The sequence below is a fragment of the Petaurus breviceps genome, unplaced genomic scaffold (assembly GCF_028583685.1).
Source record: "Petaurus breviceps papuanus isolate PSGF00001 unplaced genomic scaffold, PetGlider_PUasm1.0 229, whole genome shotgun sequence".
In the NCBI taxonomy this organism is placed as follows: domain Eukaryota; kingdom Metazoa; phylum Chordata; class Mammalia; order Diprotodontia; family Petauridae; genus Petaurus; species Petaurus breviceps.
The window spans coordinates 39,186,133-39,202,005 of NW_027185903.1; the positions used below are offsets into that span (position 1 = coordinate 39,186,133).

The 15,873-nt window shown below is 37.4% G+C and overlaps 1 protein-coding gene across 2 annotated transcripts in view; it reads right to left on the reverse strand.

The window, feature by feature from the left end:
* Positions 1 to 10,815: 10,815 nt before the first annotated feature.
* Positions 10,816 to 15,873, reverse strand: part of SNX18 (sorting nexin 18) — a 36,587-nt gene continuing 31,529 nt past the window's right edge. The window contains exon 2 of one of the 2 annotated variants that reach the window (XM_069096521.1): positions 10,816 to 14,129. In XM_069096521.1, coding sequence (XP_068952622.1) covers positions 13,876 to 14,129 — 254 coding nt within the window. In that variant the 3' untranslated portion in view covers positions 10,816 to 13,875. The remainder of the gene's footprint in view (positions 14,130 to 15,873) is intronic. The other variant, XR_011169916.1, reaches the window with a different exon arrangement.

The following is a 15,873-nucleotide window of genomic DNA, read 5'->3' on the forward strand; positions in this document are numbered from 1 at the left end:
AAGCCTTTTGAAAATCTTAAAGCTTCAAGTGTCAGCATCTTTAACATGCAACACATTGAAGAAATCTACCAGAGCTCTGGGATAACTATGTGAGAAGCTAGGCTGTATGATGAAGTGAAGGGAGTATTAGGCTTGAGGTTAGGGAGACTTAGATTCAAATTCTACCCCTGATACTTAACTGTGTGACTACAGACAAGTCACTTAACCTCTTTGAACCTTCGATCAGATTCTATCTTCAGGGGAGGAGGAATTCTCCACACTGAATAAATCTTTGACTCTGATGTGATAAGTGAAGTCTAAAAAAAGAGCAAGGTGAGGTCCAAGGAAAGTTCATTTATTGGCCAAGGGAATCCGGGAAGCACTTCATGGAAGAGTTGACATTTAACGCCGATTAGGATGTCAAAGGGGTAGCTAGGTAGCAAAGTGGATAGAGTGCGAGACCTGGAGTCGGGAAGACTTCTTTGTGAGTTAAAATCTGGCCTCAGACACTTACTAGCTGTGTGAGCCTGGGCAAGTCACTTAACCCTGTTTGCCTCAGTTTCCTCATCTATAAAATGAGCTGGAGAAGGAAATGGCACAGCACTACAGTATCCTGCCAAGCAAACCCCTAAGGAGGTCACAGAGAGTCAGAAATGACTGAACCACTTAACAACAACAAAGGATTTCAAAAGCCTCGGATTGGTGGAGGGAGGAGAAAGCATTCCAGATTCAGAGTACAGCATGAGCAAGGGGACCCAGTTATGAAGAAGAGCAAGCAGTCACGTTTAGCAGGCACCCAGAGCACTTGAAGGGGAGCAGTTAAGACGAGAAAGAGAAGGTGGCGCCAGAGTGTGGTCAGGCCTTGTGGCAGGGACTGTGTAAGGTCTTGAATGTCAAGTAAACTTTACTTGTCAGGCAATAGGGGACTTTGGAAGAATTTTGAGAAAAGTAACATGAGAGATTTAGGTATAAGGAAGATTAGTCTGGCAACAACATGAAGGATGGAGGAGGGAAAGATCAGAACCAGAAAAACCTGTTCCTCCTTTTGAGAGATTTCAAAGGAAGACATAAGGGTATGAAAGTTATAGGAAGTGCTAAAAGAGCAAATTTAAGTGTTTTCCAGGTAGAAATTATAATAACTCATACCTAGTGCTTTTGTTATTCAGTGTTTTGTTTTTTTCAGTTATGTATGTATGACTCTCCATGACCCCGTTTGGGATTTTCTTGGCGAAGATCCTGGAGTGGTTTGCCATTTCCCTCTCCAAGTCATTTGACAGATGAGGAAACTGAGGCAAACAGGGTTAAGTGACTTGCCTAAGGTCACACAGCTAGTAAGGGTCTGAGGCCAGATCTGAACTCATGAACGTGAATCTTCCTTATTCTCAGACTAGTGATCCTCCCGCTGCTATAGCGTTTTACAATTTATCAAATGCTTTCCTCTCAACGACCCTGTGAGTTACCCAGTACAAGCATTAATATTCCAATCTTAAAGAGGAAACTGAGGTTCAGAAAGTGCCCTGTCTAGTATCACATGGATAATAAGCAGTAGAACTGGGATTGAAGCCTTGTGGATAGAAAATTGTGAATACAGGCAAACTATCACACATGGTATTCGATATTACAACTCAAACTCTGGAAAACTTATGCCAGTGCTCAATGAATATATGTTGAATTCAATTGAATATGCCTCTTGATAGCCCCAGACAAAGGATCAGTGAGGGATGGAGGGGGAAGAATGACAACATGAATGCTGAGATTCAGAAACAAAAGGGGCAGAGAATCAAAGGGAATTTATTATAAGGGGAAAGCTATGGAAGATTTTGGGGAGGGGGCAAGGAGTGGAGAAAGACATGACAGGAGTTGTCAAGCATCTGAAGGGACATCATATAATGAAGTAGCATTAAACTCTGTTCTACTTGAGCTCAGAAGGCAATTGCAGAGAGGCCCACTTATGTTTGGTGTAAGGACAAACTTTCTATCATTTAGAGCTGTCCAAGTGGAAAGAGCTATCTCAAGCCCTGGTTGCTGAAGGGAGGTCTTCTATTGAACATTGATCACCTGTCAGGGATATGATACAGGGAAAGGGAGAATGTCCCTCAAGGATGAGATAGACTGAATGACCTTGGTGACTCCTTCCTACTCTAATGTTCTATGACATATTTATAGAGAATAGGACAGAAAAGGGGAAGACACAATCTACTTTAATCCATGGACAAGTCCCCTTAGAAGATGACATTATTTTTGTATGCCACAGGCTACAAGAGGAGATAATCATCTTACAAGGAAGAATATTCCCTCTCCTACAGCAGTCTGGAGAATTTGTGGGTAGCTAAATTCTTGACTGGAGACTGGAAAGAGGGCAAACCAGAAGAATGGTAAATAACAGTTCATGCCTAGTGTTAAAACTTGGGCCCAAAATGAGAGGACAGTAAAGGCAGGTGGCACCTGTAAGGCATACTGGGCCTTCTCATTCCAGCAGGTATGCCTACTTCATCCCCATCTATAGGCTCACCCCCACACCTAACACAAGACAAGCCCCAGCTTTAAGCAAAAAAGATGTGAGAAGTCCCTCAGGAATTCGGAGGCTTGGCTTCTTTCATTTATTCAAGAAACATTTATTAAAAACCTACTATATGAAAGGCATAATGCTAAGTGCTGGAAAAAATTTTAAAAATAGAATACAGGGTCTGCTTTCAACATATTTACAATCGAATGGTGAAAAGACAAGTAGACAAATTAATAAACTACAAAGAGAAGTAAAAAACAGAAATCCAGATAAAGTGTTGAGAAATTTGAGGAGCAAGTGGAAGCTAGGTCAGATGCAAATAAAGAGTTAGCAAACTATTACAATATTACAGCAAAGTTAATGAGAGCCTGAACTTGGGTGATGGTAATGAGTTGGGAGGGCAGAAATTAATGAACCACTTTAAAGATACTTTAGTTAGGATTGATTATTACAGTAGACTAAATTAGCTGCTTGGCAGGTATCCTGACATAATGGATAATCAGCTTGAGTCAGGAAAACCCGGGTTCAAATCCTGCCTCCAACACATATTAAATTTATTGCCTTGGAAGTTTATTTAGCCAGGAAATTAATATTATAAATTATATAAGTCACAAATCGGAACTTGTAGAATGAGTTTCCTCGCTAGAAATTCCCTATACTAATGAAATCATAAATCCAGACCCCTCTCCTGCACAAAAAAAAGTTTACAAATGTTATGGGGAAATATTATTTAGATGTAAAAAATTCCACAATTCTTTTTTTTTCTTTTTTTTTGGAGGGCAATTAAGTGACTTGCCCAAGGTCACATGGCTAGTTTTTGTGTTAAGTGTCTGAAGCTGGATTTGAACTCAGGTCCTCTCAACTCCAGGGCTGGTGCTCTATTCACTGTACCACCTAGCCACCCCCACAATTCTTTTTGACAACATAAATTCAGAGTAGCCAATACAGTTTATTAGCCCAGAATAATGAATCAGTTTAAGCTGGAAGCAGCTACTTTTTCTCATCACAGAAGATATTCCTCCATCAGACTGTAAGCCTCTTAAAGGCAGAGTCTGTCTTTGTTTTTTCATCTGCTTAGCCCCAGTGCTTGGCAGTGCCTGGCCCATAGCAGATACTTATTGTTTTTACTGCCTGCTATCATCCATTTTTCTTGGCACAAACTTGGCTTTAAGATTTCCACATCCCCTGAGGTTAGACTGACACCACTAACATATTCTTGGAGATAAAAGACAGGAAAAAATGATTAGTGCTAATTTTTCCAGGTTTTTGAAAACACCAACATAACTTTAAGAAGTCTGTCACTCACAAAATAATACAGAGAAAAATAAGATGAATTGGAATTTATCTAAGAAAAGCAGATCTACCATAATCTAGAGAACATCCCCTTTATAGGTAGAAAATTAATCAGCCCACACTGATTCATCTTTAAAATTGATGCCAAAGCACTTTTTTGAGTAGCAAAGAAATGGCAACAAAGTTGTTCATTAATTGGGGGATCAATAGATAAACTACTAATGTAGTGGAATATAACTACATTATCCTAAGGGCTCAATATGAAAAAACACAGGAAAAACATGTATGATCTGCAACAAAATAACCCCACCAACCCAAGAGACACAATGATCAAAATATAATCAGAAAATACAATAAAATCAAGCTGAATGCTATATAATAACCAAGCCTAGCCTCCAAGAAGAGTTAGTTTCATTCTTTAATTGCAGAGGTGGGGAAAATGTGTGTGGAATATTGCATATTCTGTCACACATAAATCAATGTGTTGGATGATTTTACTGAATTGTCTTCGCCCACTCCCAATTTTGTAATCTTGTCATAAGGAGTGGCTCCCAGAGTAGGAAAGGGAAGAGAAAGGTATTTGTAAATAAATATAACAATTAAAAAGGAATCAATAAAATCAAAATATAAAAGGTAAGATGCCAAATGCCAGCCAAACTCCAATGGGAAAAAAAATTATTCTTTAGGTGGCTATCTAGTTGCCTTGAATCAGAACCTGTCAGCTGCCTGTGTTTCCTGCTGATAAGGGGTATTGGAAAAAAGAAAACCCTTGCAATCTTATTTAGAAATCATGTAGTTATTAAAGAAATTAATATTTCATTCTTAGGGTCACAAATTCCAAGAAGGTTAGTCTCATCCTCCAAAGTGTTGAAGCAACATCATAGTTCAGTATCTGGTAATTAGTAAAGTAGGATACTAACAAAATTAATAAATTAATGCTATTTGATAAAGTCCTTGCATGATATTCCTGTAAGTAAAGCTTATTCTACATTTCATTCAAATGTGAAGGAAAAAAAAAACCTTTTCAATGAATTTTGGATTACTTTTGAACAACGTCAACAAAGTTTGGGGTCAGCAAGTCAACTAAATATGGAAAATAAAAGAAACCTGAGTAATAAAATCCATCTCAAAGGGTCTAAGGGACCTAGGTAGCCAACACATTGGCAACTCTGTCTCTAGTCTGCTTCTCACTTGTATAACAGTGAGTGGCTACCCATTTCTCCCTTGGTTCTCATCTCCTCTAAAGAGCTGAAGACACAGGAGGATAATCCCTGCCATAACACAGCACCTCATAATGTCCAAAGTGCTTTTATTTATTCTTATTGGAACTCAACAACTCAGTACACATATTATTATTCATACCTTACCAATTAGAAAGTAGGCTCAGAGATTCCAAGTTACTTCCCTTAGATAAAAGAAAAACGGTAGGGTCAGAGTTGGAATGAAAATTCCCACCTTCTGACTCCTTGTCTAGGACTATTTCCACTCTTTCATCCCCCTTGCATTCTTGGTGCTATAGAGAAACAGTTAACTCATGTGTGTATATTGCCTTGTTAGCTCCCTCACCAGACTGCAAACCCAGTGTTTAGTACAGTGCCTGGCACAAAGTACTTACTGAATGCTTTCTCATTTATTAGTTCAGGCTTCGGGCTAATGTTTTCTAGAGTTTCAGCATATTGTTGGGGGGAGGAGGGTGTAGAAATAAAGTGCACAGGCCTTCAATAGATTATAAATCTCAAGGGTCTTAACCACCATTCAACTGAAGCACTGAACCCATCATGATAAGCAGAACAATCCTTCAGATCTGGGGGGGAAGAGAAGCATAAAAACATAATAACTTTAAAATACTTGAAAAGTCCAAGATTGTGGGTAGGAGTCTCTTTTACTTGTATGTGGAAATAAAAATAAAGGAAGCTAGACCCACTAATGAAGGGATTCAGATAAGGATACAAACATTTTTTAAGATCAAGTAGGAAATGACTTCATGCATGAAGTCAGAAAGGGCTCTTGTTAGGGAAGTGAGGGTGGGCCGGCTGCCTTGGCCTCTAACTCACAGATTGGAGTGCAAACCCCTCTAAATAAACACTTTCACAAAAAGTCTAATTCTACTCCTCAATCAGTTAGCTCATCATGGTCTGTGCTGTTCACCATTGATGGTATTTAGATATTATTGTAATATGCATCTCGAATCATTAAGACCAAGAAACCTTAGATGAAACAAAAGATTGTTTTGTCATAAACCACACTTGCATATCCATCTCTGGGTTTCAGTTCCCTCATCTCTGAAATGTGGGAGTTGGCCTAGATGAAATCCAAAGGCCCCTTCCAACTTTCTACTGACCTGAGCTCAAGTCCTTGCCCCATCACTCAAGGTATGTGAATCACTTAACCACTCTGAGCCTATTGCCTCATCTGTGGAAAGGAAATGTAGTGAGATGTTGCACAACAGAAGTTTGTAAACTTTAAAGAGTTACAGAAATACAAACTGTTATTATTAAGAGTTTTTAAGAATGGAAAGGGGCAGTATCATGCATGCCAGAATACAGAAAATTGTAGAATCTATGGATATGCTAGAACACAAAATGGCAACTGAAAAAGCCATAGAAGTCCCCCTAGAAAGGCTAGTTAAATACAGTATGCTGAAAATTAATGTTCTCAATAAGGGAATAGGTCTCAATGTACTAAGGTTTATAGATATGAGAAGTTAGCAGAGTTAAGAATTAGAAGAAAATTATACTTTGCAAATAGACATGGAATTGTTACACTTGAAGTTTCTCTTTTCTAAAATAAGTTTCCTACTTTTAATATAAACTTGAAAGTGAATTATTAACATCACATTAATTAATATAAAAATCAAGTAATCAGAAACTGAGAAAGGAATTATTTGGCATGATATTGTACCACGGTACTGGGAGTCACCTGGGTTTGAATCTAGGCTCTGCCCATTATTATTTTTTCTTTTTTTAAAGCAATTGGGGTTAAGTAATTTGCCTAAGGTTACATGGCCAGTTATTTTGTGTGGGTGTTAAGTATCTGAGGCCGGAACCAATCCCGGGTCCTCTTGACTCCGGGGATGGCGCTCTTACTCACTGCACCACCTAGCCGCCCCCTCTGCCCCTTATTTGCTGAGAGACCTTGAAGAAAGTCACTTCAGTCATCTGGCCTTCAGTTTCCTCATCTGGAAAACAAGGGAACTGACCCTGATGAGCTTTACAGGGTGTTTTCTATTTGCAACTGAGTTTCAGCTATATAAAAGTAATACCAAAGATCAAATGGTGGACAAGAGGGAACAGAAAAATAAATGGGATCAAATACATGAAAAGAGAGGAAACCCTTTTGTATTAAAGTAGGACTTGAGGGAGGCAATCAGGACAATAAATAGCAATAAATCAAAGGTTTGCACATTAGGGTGTGGAAGTAATTCCAAGAAGATGGTGTGTACTTTGCCAAGGTTTAGAATCACATGTGTATTTCCTAACGTAGTAAGAGCAAGACTGACAGTAATCAAGGTGAATGGCCAGGCAGGTAAGAGAGAATTAAGGGTCAATGAAAAGATAGCCTGTTGAGTCCTGTATCTTCTCCCCTTCTGGGATTAGTACCCTAAGGTAATAACTGAGTAAAGGACTAGGGCCATAGAACTGGAGTTGGAAGAAACATCAGAGATCATCTAATCCAGAGGCTGCAACATGGGATAACAAAATGGTCAAATGACTAGCAAAGTATGATGCAAATCCCAGGAGCTCTGCCATGTTTATAAAAAACTCATCAGTATTCCTTGAATTTGTATATGTATACTACAATGAAGGAACACAAGAGAAATACAAGCTATAGCCCCTGTACTCAATCTTGCTGAAGAGATACTAATGATGATGACAGCTATCATTTATACAGTGTTTTATAAATATGATTTGAGCTTCACAACCCTGGGAGGTAGCTTCTTCCTATTTTCCAGATGAGGAAACTCAGGCCAACAAAGGTTAAATAACTTGCCCTGGGTAACACTGCTAGTAAATGTTTAAGGCTGGATTCGAACTTGGGTCTTCTGGACTCCAAGTCCTGCACTCTATCTGTAAAACACAACTAGAAAATATAAGATAATATAATCAAGGGCTATGGCGTCTATGGTATGCTACATACCATAAATGCGCTAGAGTTCAGAGAAGGGTGTAATCACCAAGAGAGTGGGACTTGGGCTGAACTTTGAAGAAAAGGGGGAAATTTGGGCTGATCTGAAGAGGTGCTCTAGGGTGAGAGGCAGAAATAGACAAGGAAGTTCTAAGGCAAAGCACCTGGAGTTACTGCAGTGTGTTCCACCTGTTACCCCATGGCAACAGATTCCACGAGCATCTCTTCAGTAACATCCGTAATGCCAAGAAGCAGCATGAAGTCAAAGAAGTGAAGAATTGTTCACAGCAATTCCCTCCTTAGCATAGGACTCCTTTCTTGTGCTTTATATATTTTATATTCAGATGTCAAGTAATCTGCCATGGTTCTGTTTCGTCACTTACAGAGGAATGAAAACTTTCCAAATTTTCAATATACCTACTACTTAGTGGTTCAAGTATAGTGAAACATGTCTAGATGGTCTCTATTGCATCTGCCGAAAGTCAAATTTTCACTGTATTTTTAAATGGAAAGTAGTAAAAACCCATGAGAGACAGACTTCTTTTCAAGGGAATAAAAGGTATCACTTCCCACAAAGGTACTTGTGGTACAGAGGAAAGATTGCCACATTTACAGTCAGAGGAGCTGGGTTCAAATCCCAGCTTTGATGCTTACCAGCTATATGGCTTTGGATAAGTCACTCTCTGGACCCAAGCTTCCTAACCTGTAAAAGGAGGTTACATGACTCTGAAGGTCTCTTGAAGTCCTAGATTTATCTTAGAATTACAATGATCCTACTTTCATTTCATATAAACATGCTGCCTCATATGTCATGAAAACAACCCACATTTGAGGCACTGTACTAAAGTAAGTAATCGACAGTCCTACCCTACTTTGTTTGACAGGTAATTCACTAACATGGAATAGGTTTTATACAATCTACCTGGGGACATGAGCTCATTTTATTTTTGTAACGTAACTGTTCGGTCAGTTTTCAGTCATATCTGACTCTTGGTGACCCCCTTCGGGGGTTTTTGCCATTTCCTTCTCCAGCTCATTTAACAGATGAGGAAACTGAGGCAAACAGGGTAAAGTGACTTGCCCAGGATCACAGAACTAGTGTCTGAGGCCAGGTTTGAACTTACGGGGATGAGGCCTCCTGATTCTAAGCTCAATGCTCTATCCACTCTGCTAGGCGGTGCAGTGACTTACACTCAATCTACAACCTCAAATGAATCATCTGCAGAGTAAGAGGTTTGGACTAGGACTCTTGAGGTCCCTTCCTAGCATTGGCTAGCCCTATGAGCCTATAAACTGCATTATTTGCTAAAAATCTGAACCTTGCTAAATTAACTTGGGAAACAAAACCTACCCTGCCACTTAATCCCTGGGCTAAAGTTATACCAACTTCTTTCCATCCTCATAGGATAAACAGTCACTGGTAATAAAAGCAGTCTGCACCTGGCAGACACTCATATACCCAAAAGAAAAAAAAAATGCTCTTTGGTATGAAGACTTCTGTTTTACTGCTTTAAACTGAACAGAAAATGACCTCCAAGTGGCTGGCAGGCCTTCCAGGATGGTTTTAGGCAGCCCTAAAACTTGGTGAGGGAAGTATTGCACCTTCCAATCTATGATCCTATGCTGTATTTTTTAAAAATTGTATTTATTTTTAATTTACGAAATAAAAACAAACATTTCCATAACATAGTATAATTTAAAAAGATGATTGGACGTGAAATTGCAAATTATGTACAACTTGCTATTCCTTTTAAATATAAAATGAAGTTATGCAAATTTCCTTTTTTCTCCCCCCCCATAGAAATGGTTACCATTAGACACAAATACATATGTGTATAAAATAATTTTACACATACTTCCTATGTTGTATTCCCACTATGTCTACCATAAGTACTGATAGTAAATATTTGCTGTGCTTGGGCTACTTGCATAGGTAAATATATACTCAGAAGAAAGTACAACTTAAGATTATAGTTTCTAAGATTACAGATCTGAAGTTGGAAGGGACCTTGGAAGTCTTGTGCAATCTCCTCATTTTATATTTGAGGAAAATGAGATCTACTGAAGTTAAGTGACTTGGTCAGATAGGCATTAAATGGCAGAGGTGGGATTTGAACTCAAGATTCAGGGCTCTAAGTTCGGAGCTTTTTTCACTGAACTATACAAGTAACACTTTTAGTTATTAGTTATAACAATATTTAGTATTATATTCTATTAGAATATATATTCTTATATATCATGTAATATTATATTACCATGTATTTATGATATATTATAACTATCAGTTACAATTAGCTATTGGGTTCAGTAGGCTTCCATCTGCAGTTAGCATATAACTTGCCCAGTATAGAAAATGTTTTGTTCATTGTCTTAACATTCCCTTCTCCAGTGAGTCTTTATTCATACTTATTAATGAATGCTTTCTTGAGAAATGTAGAAAAAAATAGTTTAATATTCACTTTTGTTAAGAAACTTAACAAACCCTTCTTAAATGGGTAGACATAGTTCTAGTTTATGACAAGAACGGACAGAAGAAAATACCACTAAGATAAAACACATTAGGAGACCACTCATAGGTAAGAATTACGCTGCATTAAACAAAGGGGGGCAAAGAACAAGACAAGAACAAATTCAGCTGACCACTTGAAAAACAGAGTAGAAATGGAAACAGATGCCAGGAGTTATGAAGAGATAAACACAGGAAAATGGTGGTGGCATTGGACAGATACAGTCCAGAAAGATGTAACAGAAATATTTAAAGATGAATGTATTTTGTTCTGGAACAAGTAGATCAGAGAAAATGGAGATATTTGAACATCTGAAGTACTGTTTACAGTTATTAGCAACAGTTTTTAACTGTATGCATGTACTATATGTAAGATTGGTGAGGTCCAAAGAAATTCCAGTAACCATTTTATTCAAACTAAAAACTAACATAAAACGAGTTTATTAATAAATAAGAGCTCACATTGATATAGTGCTTTCAAGTTTACACAGCACTTTCCTCACAACAATCCTGTGAGGTAGGTCAGGACAATATTATTATTTCCATTTTAGAGATGAGAAAAATGAGGCTCAGAATATTAAATGACTTGACAAAGGTCGTGCAGCTATGAAGTATGAGAGAGACAGGACAGTCCTGGTCTCTCGACCCCAAGTCCACTGGTCTTTCCTTCCCCTACATATCACGCTGTCTTATCTTTGTAGATTCATCCTTCAAACAGGTTCTTTAGGTCTGTGTCCAAATAATCTCAACTAAAAAAAAAAAATAAACTAACAGATGTGACTATGAAGCAGTGAGACTGGTATTTGTGTGGTCTCTAGGTCAGTCTCATTACCTTGTTCTTAAGTCAAACTGCAGGCACAGCTGTAGTTTTACTATAAATAGATAAATAAGTTTTCACAGTGGACTGCCTCACATAAGTACACTTTGTAGTCAGTTCATTTCCTTCTTATTTACCAATTATAGAAATAAAGAAGACCAGATAATGTAATGAAGGACACGAGAGTTTATTGGAGGGAATTGTACCATTCTGATTACGGTGACCAGCATACATGTTATCATGGCTTTTCTCTTAGGCATTACCATTCCAGTAATATTTGTGTGCTGAAATGGTTTAATAGGCCCAAGATCGTTAAAGAAATAAAGATCTTCTCTTTTCAAATGGAAATGAAGAAAAATAATTCTGGTCTTCTATGCCACAATACTAAATTAGTTTAATTTCTTATGAGCCACTGATACCATAAAATAATGTGCTTGTTAAAAACAAAAGCTTCCTTGTAACAAGGCAGTATGAATTTATACTTTCTTGTGCAGCCCAACAAATGCATATTCTAGTCTTCAGTTCAGGATCTACACATTCATGACCCTGGTACACCCTAGTTTTCAGTTTTTCTGTACTTAAGCTAAGTCTACACTGGCCAAAACACAATCATGAGATTCAGATAGTGCTGCCGACCCACAGATTTTTCTTTTTCTTTTTCAATCCCAAGGCATCATCAAAATAAGGAGGCAAATAAATGTCATTTTTAAACCACTTGGAAAACACATTGAACATATATTGCTTATTTATCCAGTATAGAGCTAGACTTAAAAAAACAAATGATGTAATTCCCAAGCTCAAATGAACTGGGAATTTAGAAACTGAACTGTTTCAGTTCAAAAATGTTATTTTACAATCAATAAGATCATATCACGTATTTGGAGAACAATGAATTTGGTTACAATTCCACGGTAAATACACAGCCATATATAGTTAAAAGTCTGGCTCTAAGCAACCTATGGCATGAAATTCAAACCAAAGGTCAAAATAATTGATTATTTGATCTTAGAATTCAACTCACATTAGTCCACTTTTCGGACACTTCTTGATGAAATGATGAAGTATTCATTTCACAAAATTTCCTTCTATATTAGATTGCCAAGACTCGTTGATATTCCTTCTCACTCAATGAACTAGAGGATCAAACTGGCTTTTTTTTTTAAACTTCCATGTTAGCAATACAGTACCAGAGGGTTTTCTGATACAACCTCTGCTTGACTTCACAAAATAGCAGATACTAGATCTTTCACCAACATAGTATATTTGTAAACTTATTCAGAATCATGTCATTCCCACTCATCAAGTGCATCACTGCTTTTGCTTAGGCCAGACTCTTTTTTGTGCTTTTGAAAATTAAGCTGCTTTTGAATCTTTTTTGGTATTCAAAACTCATATAAATTTCCCTTGTAATAATAGCAAAAGAAAAAAAAATAAAAAGATTTAAAGCCAATTTTTTGGGGGGGAGGGGGCACCTTATAATACTAAGGATTCTTTTACATGCAGTAGAAATAAATTTGTATCTCTTCAGTATCTGGAATAGTAGAAATCATATCTGGTCCCTCCTAATTCAACCAAAGCTACTTTTAAATAATTATAGTACTATACTTTATAAGACATCCCTGAAAGTTTTTGATTGAGTAAGCCAGTGAATCACAGTGGAGTCTCAGGTCTATTATTTAACAGTGTAGCCCCATTTCAAAATTATAGTGAATATCCAAACAATGAGAAAAATACTTTTAAACTCAAAAAAGAAAAAAACCAAGTAAGTGGTCACCGAATCTGTTTTTGTATCCCCTGATTTGAATTCTCTTCTTCATTTGTAAGACAGTTCCCTAAATCCTCACTCATAGTTTTGAGTTATAATTTAGTGAAGAGGCTTCTATGCTACCATGTCACGTACGGGATTGCAGTGGCACAATGTTCTTGCTTCCTGGTACACATAATAAATAGTCTTCACATCCAGAGACGAGCATTGGTTCCAGATCCTGCATTTTCAGACAGCATTTTGTCAGGAGATAATACTTGCTGTGCAAGATGATGACAGCTGATAACTGTTCCAGTCAATGAGGTTATCAGTCTGTCATTTATATGCACTGACCCTTCATTCTTTCAATCATAAAAATGTGGCTTACTAAAAAAACAAAAACAAAACAACAAACAAAAAAAAGAAAAACCAAGAGTCTAAAGGCACAAAGTCGCATAGCTGCTCTAGGAGGAGTTTGTAAACAGAGAATTGGTTGAATTTAGATAATCCAAATCTACAAGAATAAAAAGGCATCCAAAGTAGGCTTTTAACTAGCCAGCTTCTTTGAGACCCTTAATGGGTTTTGAGGTCTACAAAGTATGCACTAAAATACCCATACTTCAAAAAGCAATAAGGCAAATAGTATAATCATTATTCCAAAAGTTACAATGGTAGTGTAGGCATACATAGTATAATTTAGCTACAATGTGTGGTACTGTTTCTATTACATAACCATATTAACTGTTTCTTTCCTACATAATTATATATTCAGCTGGGTTCCAGTTGAACACAAAACCATCCTTGTACCACCACTGACAGTTGGCAAGAGTTCTTTGACAGCAGTTATTTTACTCTGTTTAAATCACCCTCAAAACTGAGGGAAGTTAGAATTCAAAGTTCAGATATTAAACACTGTCATACTTGTGAAGAGCTTCTTCCAACTTTTGTGTCACTTTTTGGAAAAATATTATTTGCTGCTGTAAGAAATGCTGCATCTGTGATTTGAAGTCTCTCACTCGAATTTGATGGAAGTGGTGAATTTCAGCCAAAGTAGCAAAAGAAATTGTATTACAGCGATCTTGAATGCCATCTGCCTTTTGGACCTCCATTTTCCCTTCTTCCACGTGCCGTTTACTCTCCTTTACTTTGGTAAGAGCTCCTATCACAAAGAGAAAAGGAATGTTAAAGAAAGAAGCATTTAAATAATAACACCACCTTAATCTAATCATCCTATGCTATCATGACATAATTATTTATTATATTGTATCTTTAGGAAAATGCTTTCCTAAAATATCTTAAAATTCTCAGAAACTTGATTGTAGACATATATGAAAACCATCACTTTTTGTGATTTCACTTGAGTACACTATAGTGTAGGAGACTGAATTTCTCTAACAGTTTTTATCTCTTGAGTTTCTTACTAATGAAAGTGCTTATAAGTTATTGAGCAGAGACACTTCTCAAGAAACCTCACTGAATAATACTTTGAGAAGATTCTGACAGCCCACATGAGCATGACACATACAGGTGAGATGTGGACACCAACTAGATAACCTAAGAAGGGAAGATGAATAAATAAGGCTATGAAGATAGGTAGAAAAGCATCAGATCACTGAAGGTTTTCAAAATTGGGCAGAATTTGGACCTTAGCAACCTTATCATTATAAACAACAATGAAAAATTTTCTGCTGTAAATTTATTGCACAAAAATGGATTAAAATATTTGCATCAAAATATAAAGAACACTAACAATACTTATTCTGCCTCTTTCCACATATGAACTTATAGTAAGACTTGTTGTCTTGCTGTCACTTTAAAATATGGCTTCCTAATAATTAAAAGGCATGCTCAACTTGCTTTACATCACTTCATAAGTCTCTTCACATTTCTCTGTAGTCTTCATATTTATCACTTCAGAGTATTTCAAATACACACACATATACACACATATAAAGGCAATATATGCATACATTCTCTAAGATAAGTTGCAAAAAGGAGCAAATGTGAACTGATAAAAGTTCTTCACCAGGAGTTCTCTACATTAATGCAATCACACAAAGACACAGATACACCCCTTTCTCCCCCACCTCTGGATCTGACTTCACAGCTACAAGAAATTACTGGTGTGTGTAAAGTTTCTCCATTGTAAAGCATTCGTATAGCACTCCATGTCTTTATTACATGAGGCCATGCTGTATGTCACAGACAGGACCTTAAAACCAGGTCTTCTGATTGCCAAAGCTGGACTTCTATCCACTATGACACATCTCTCCCAATAAACAGTGTTTTAATAATGTAATTGTGCAGAGTGCCATGATATCACTCAGAGATTATAGATAATATAAGAACTGGCTCCTGCCCTCACAGTAGAGGAATATGAACTAAAATCCAAAATGATGAATTAGATATAAACAGGGTGATCTGAGGAGAGAGTAGATCAGGGAAAGCTTCCTGAAGGAGGTGGTAAATGAGCAGACTAAGATTTTAGCAAGTAGAGAGGAGGTAAAGAAAGGGGAAATCATTCCAATCATAGGGAATATTATAATCAAGGATGTAGAGGTGGGGAAGAACTAGGCCTAAAGTGCTGTCTTCTCTCCACAGCCTCTTACTGATCTTACCAACAAACATGGGTTCTATTCTCATCTCTGTATAGATGACTCCCTATCCCAAGTCTCTCCTGAGTTCTAATCCCACATCACCAACTGCCTAGCAGACATTTCAAACTGGATGGGTCAGAACCATCTCAAACTCATTATATCCAAAACAGAACTCATCTTTCCTGTAAAACCCATGCTTCTTTTCAACCATCCTTCTAGACACCCAGATGTGCAACCCCCAAACTAGCTTTGATGGCCTTTCCCTTGTCTACATAACCAATCAGTTTTCAAGTCTGAAACACATCA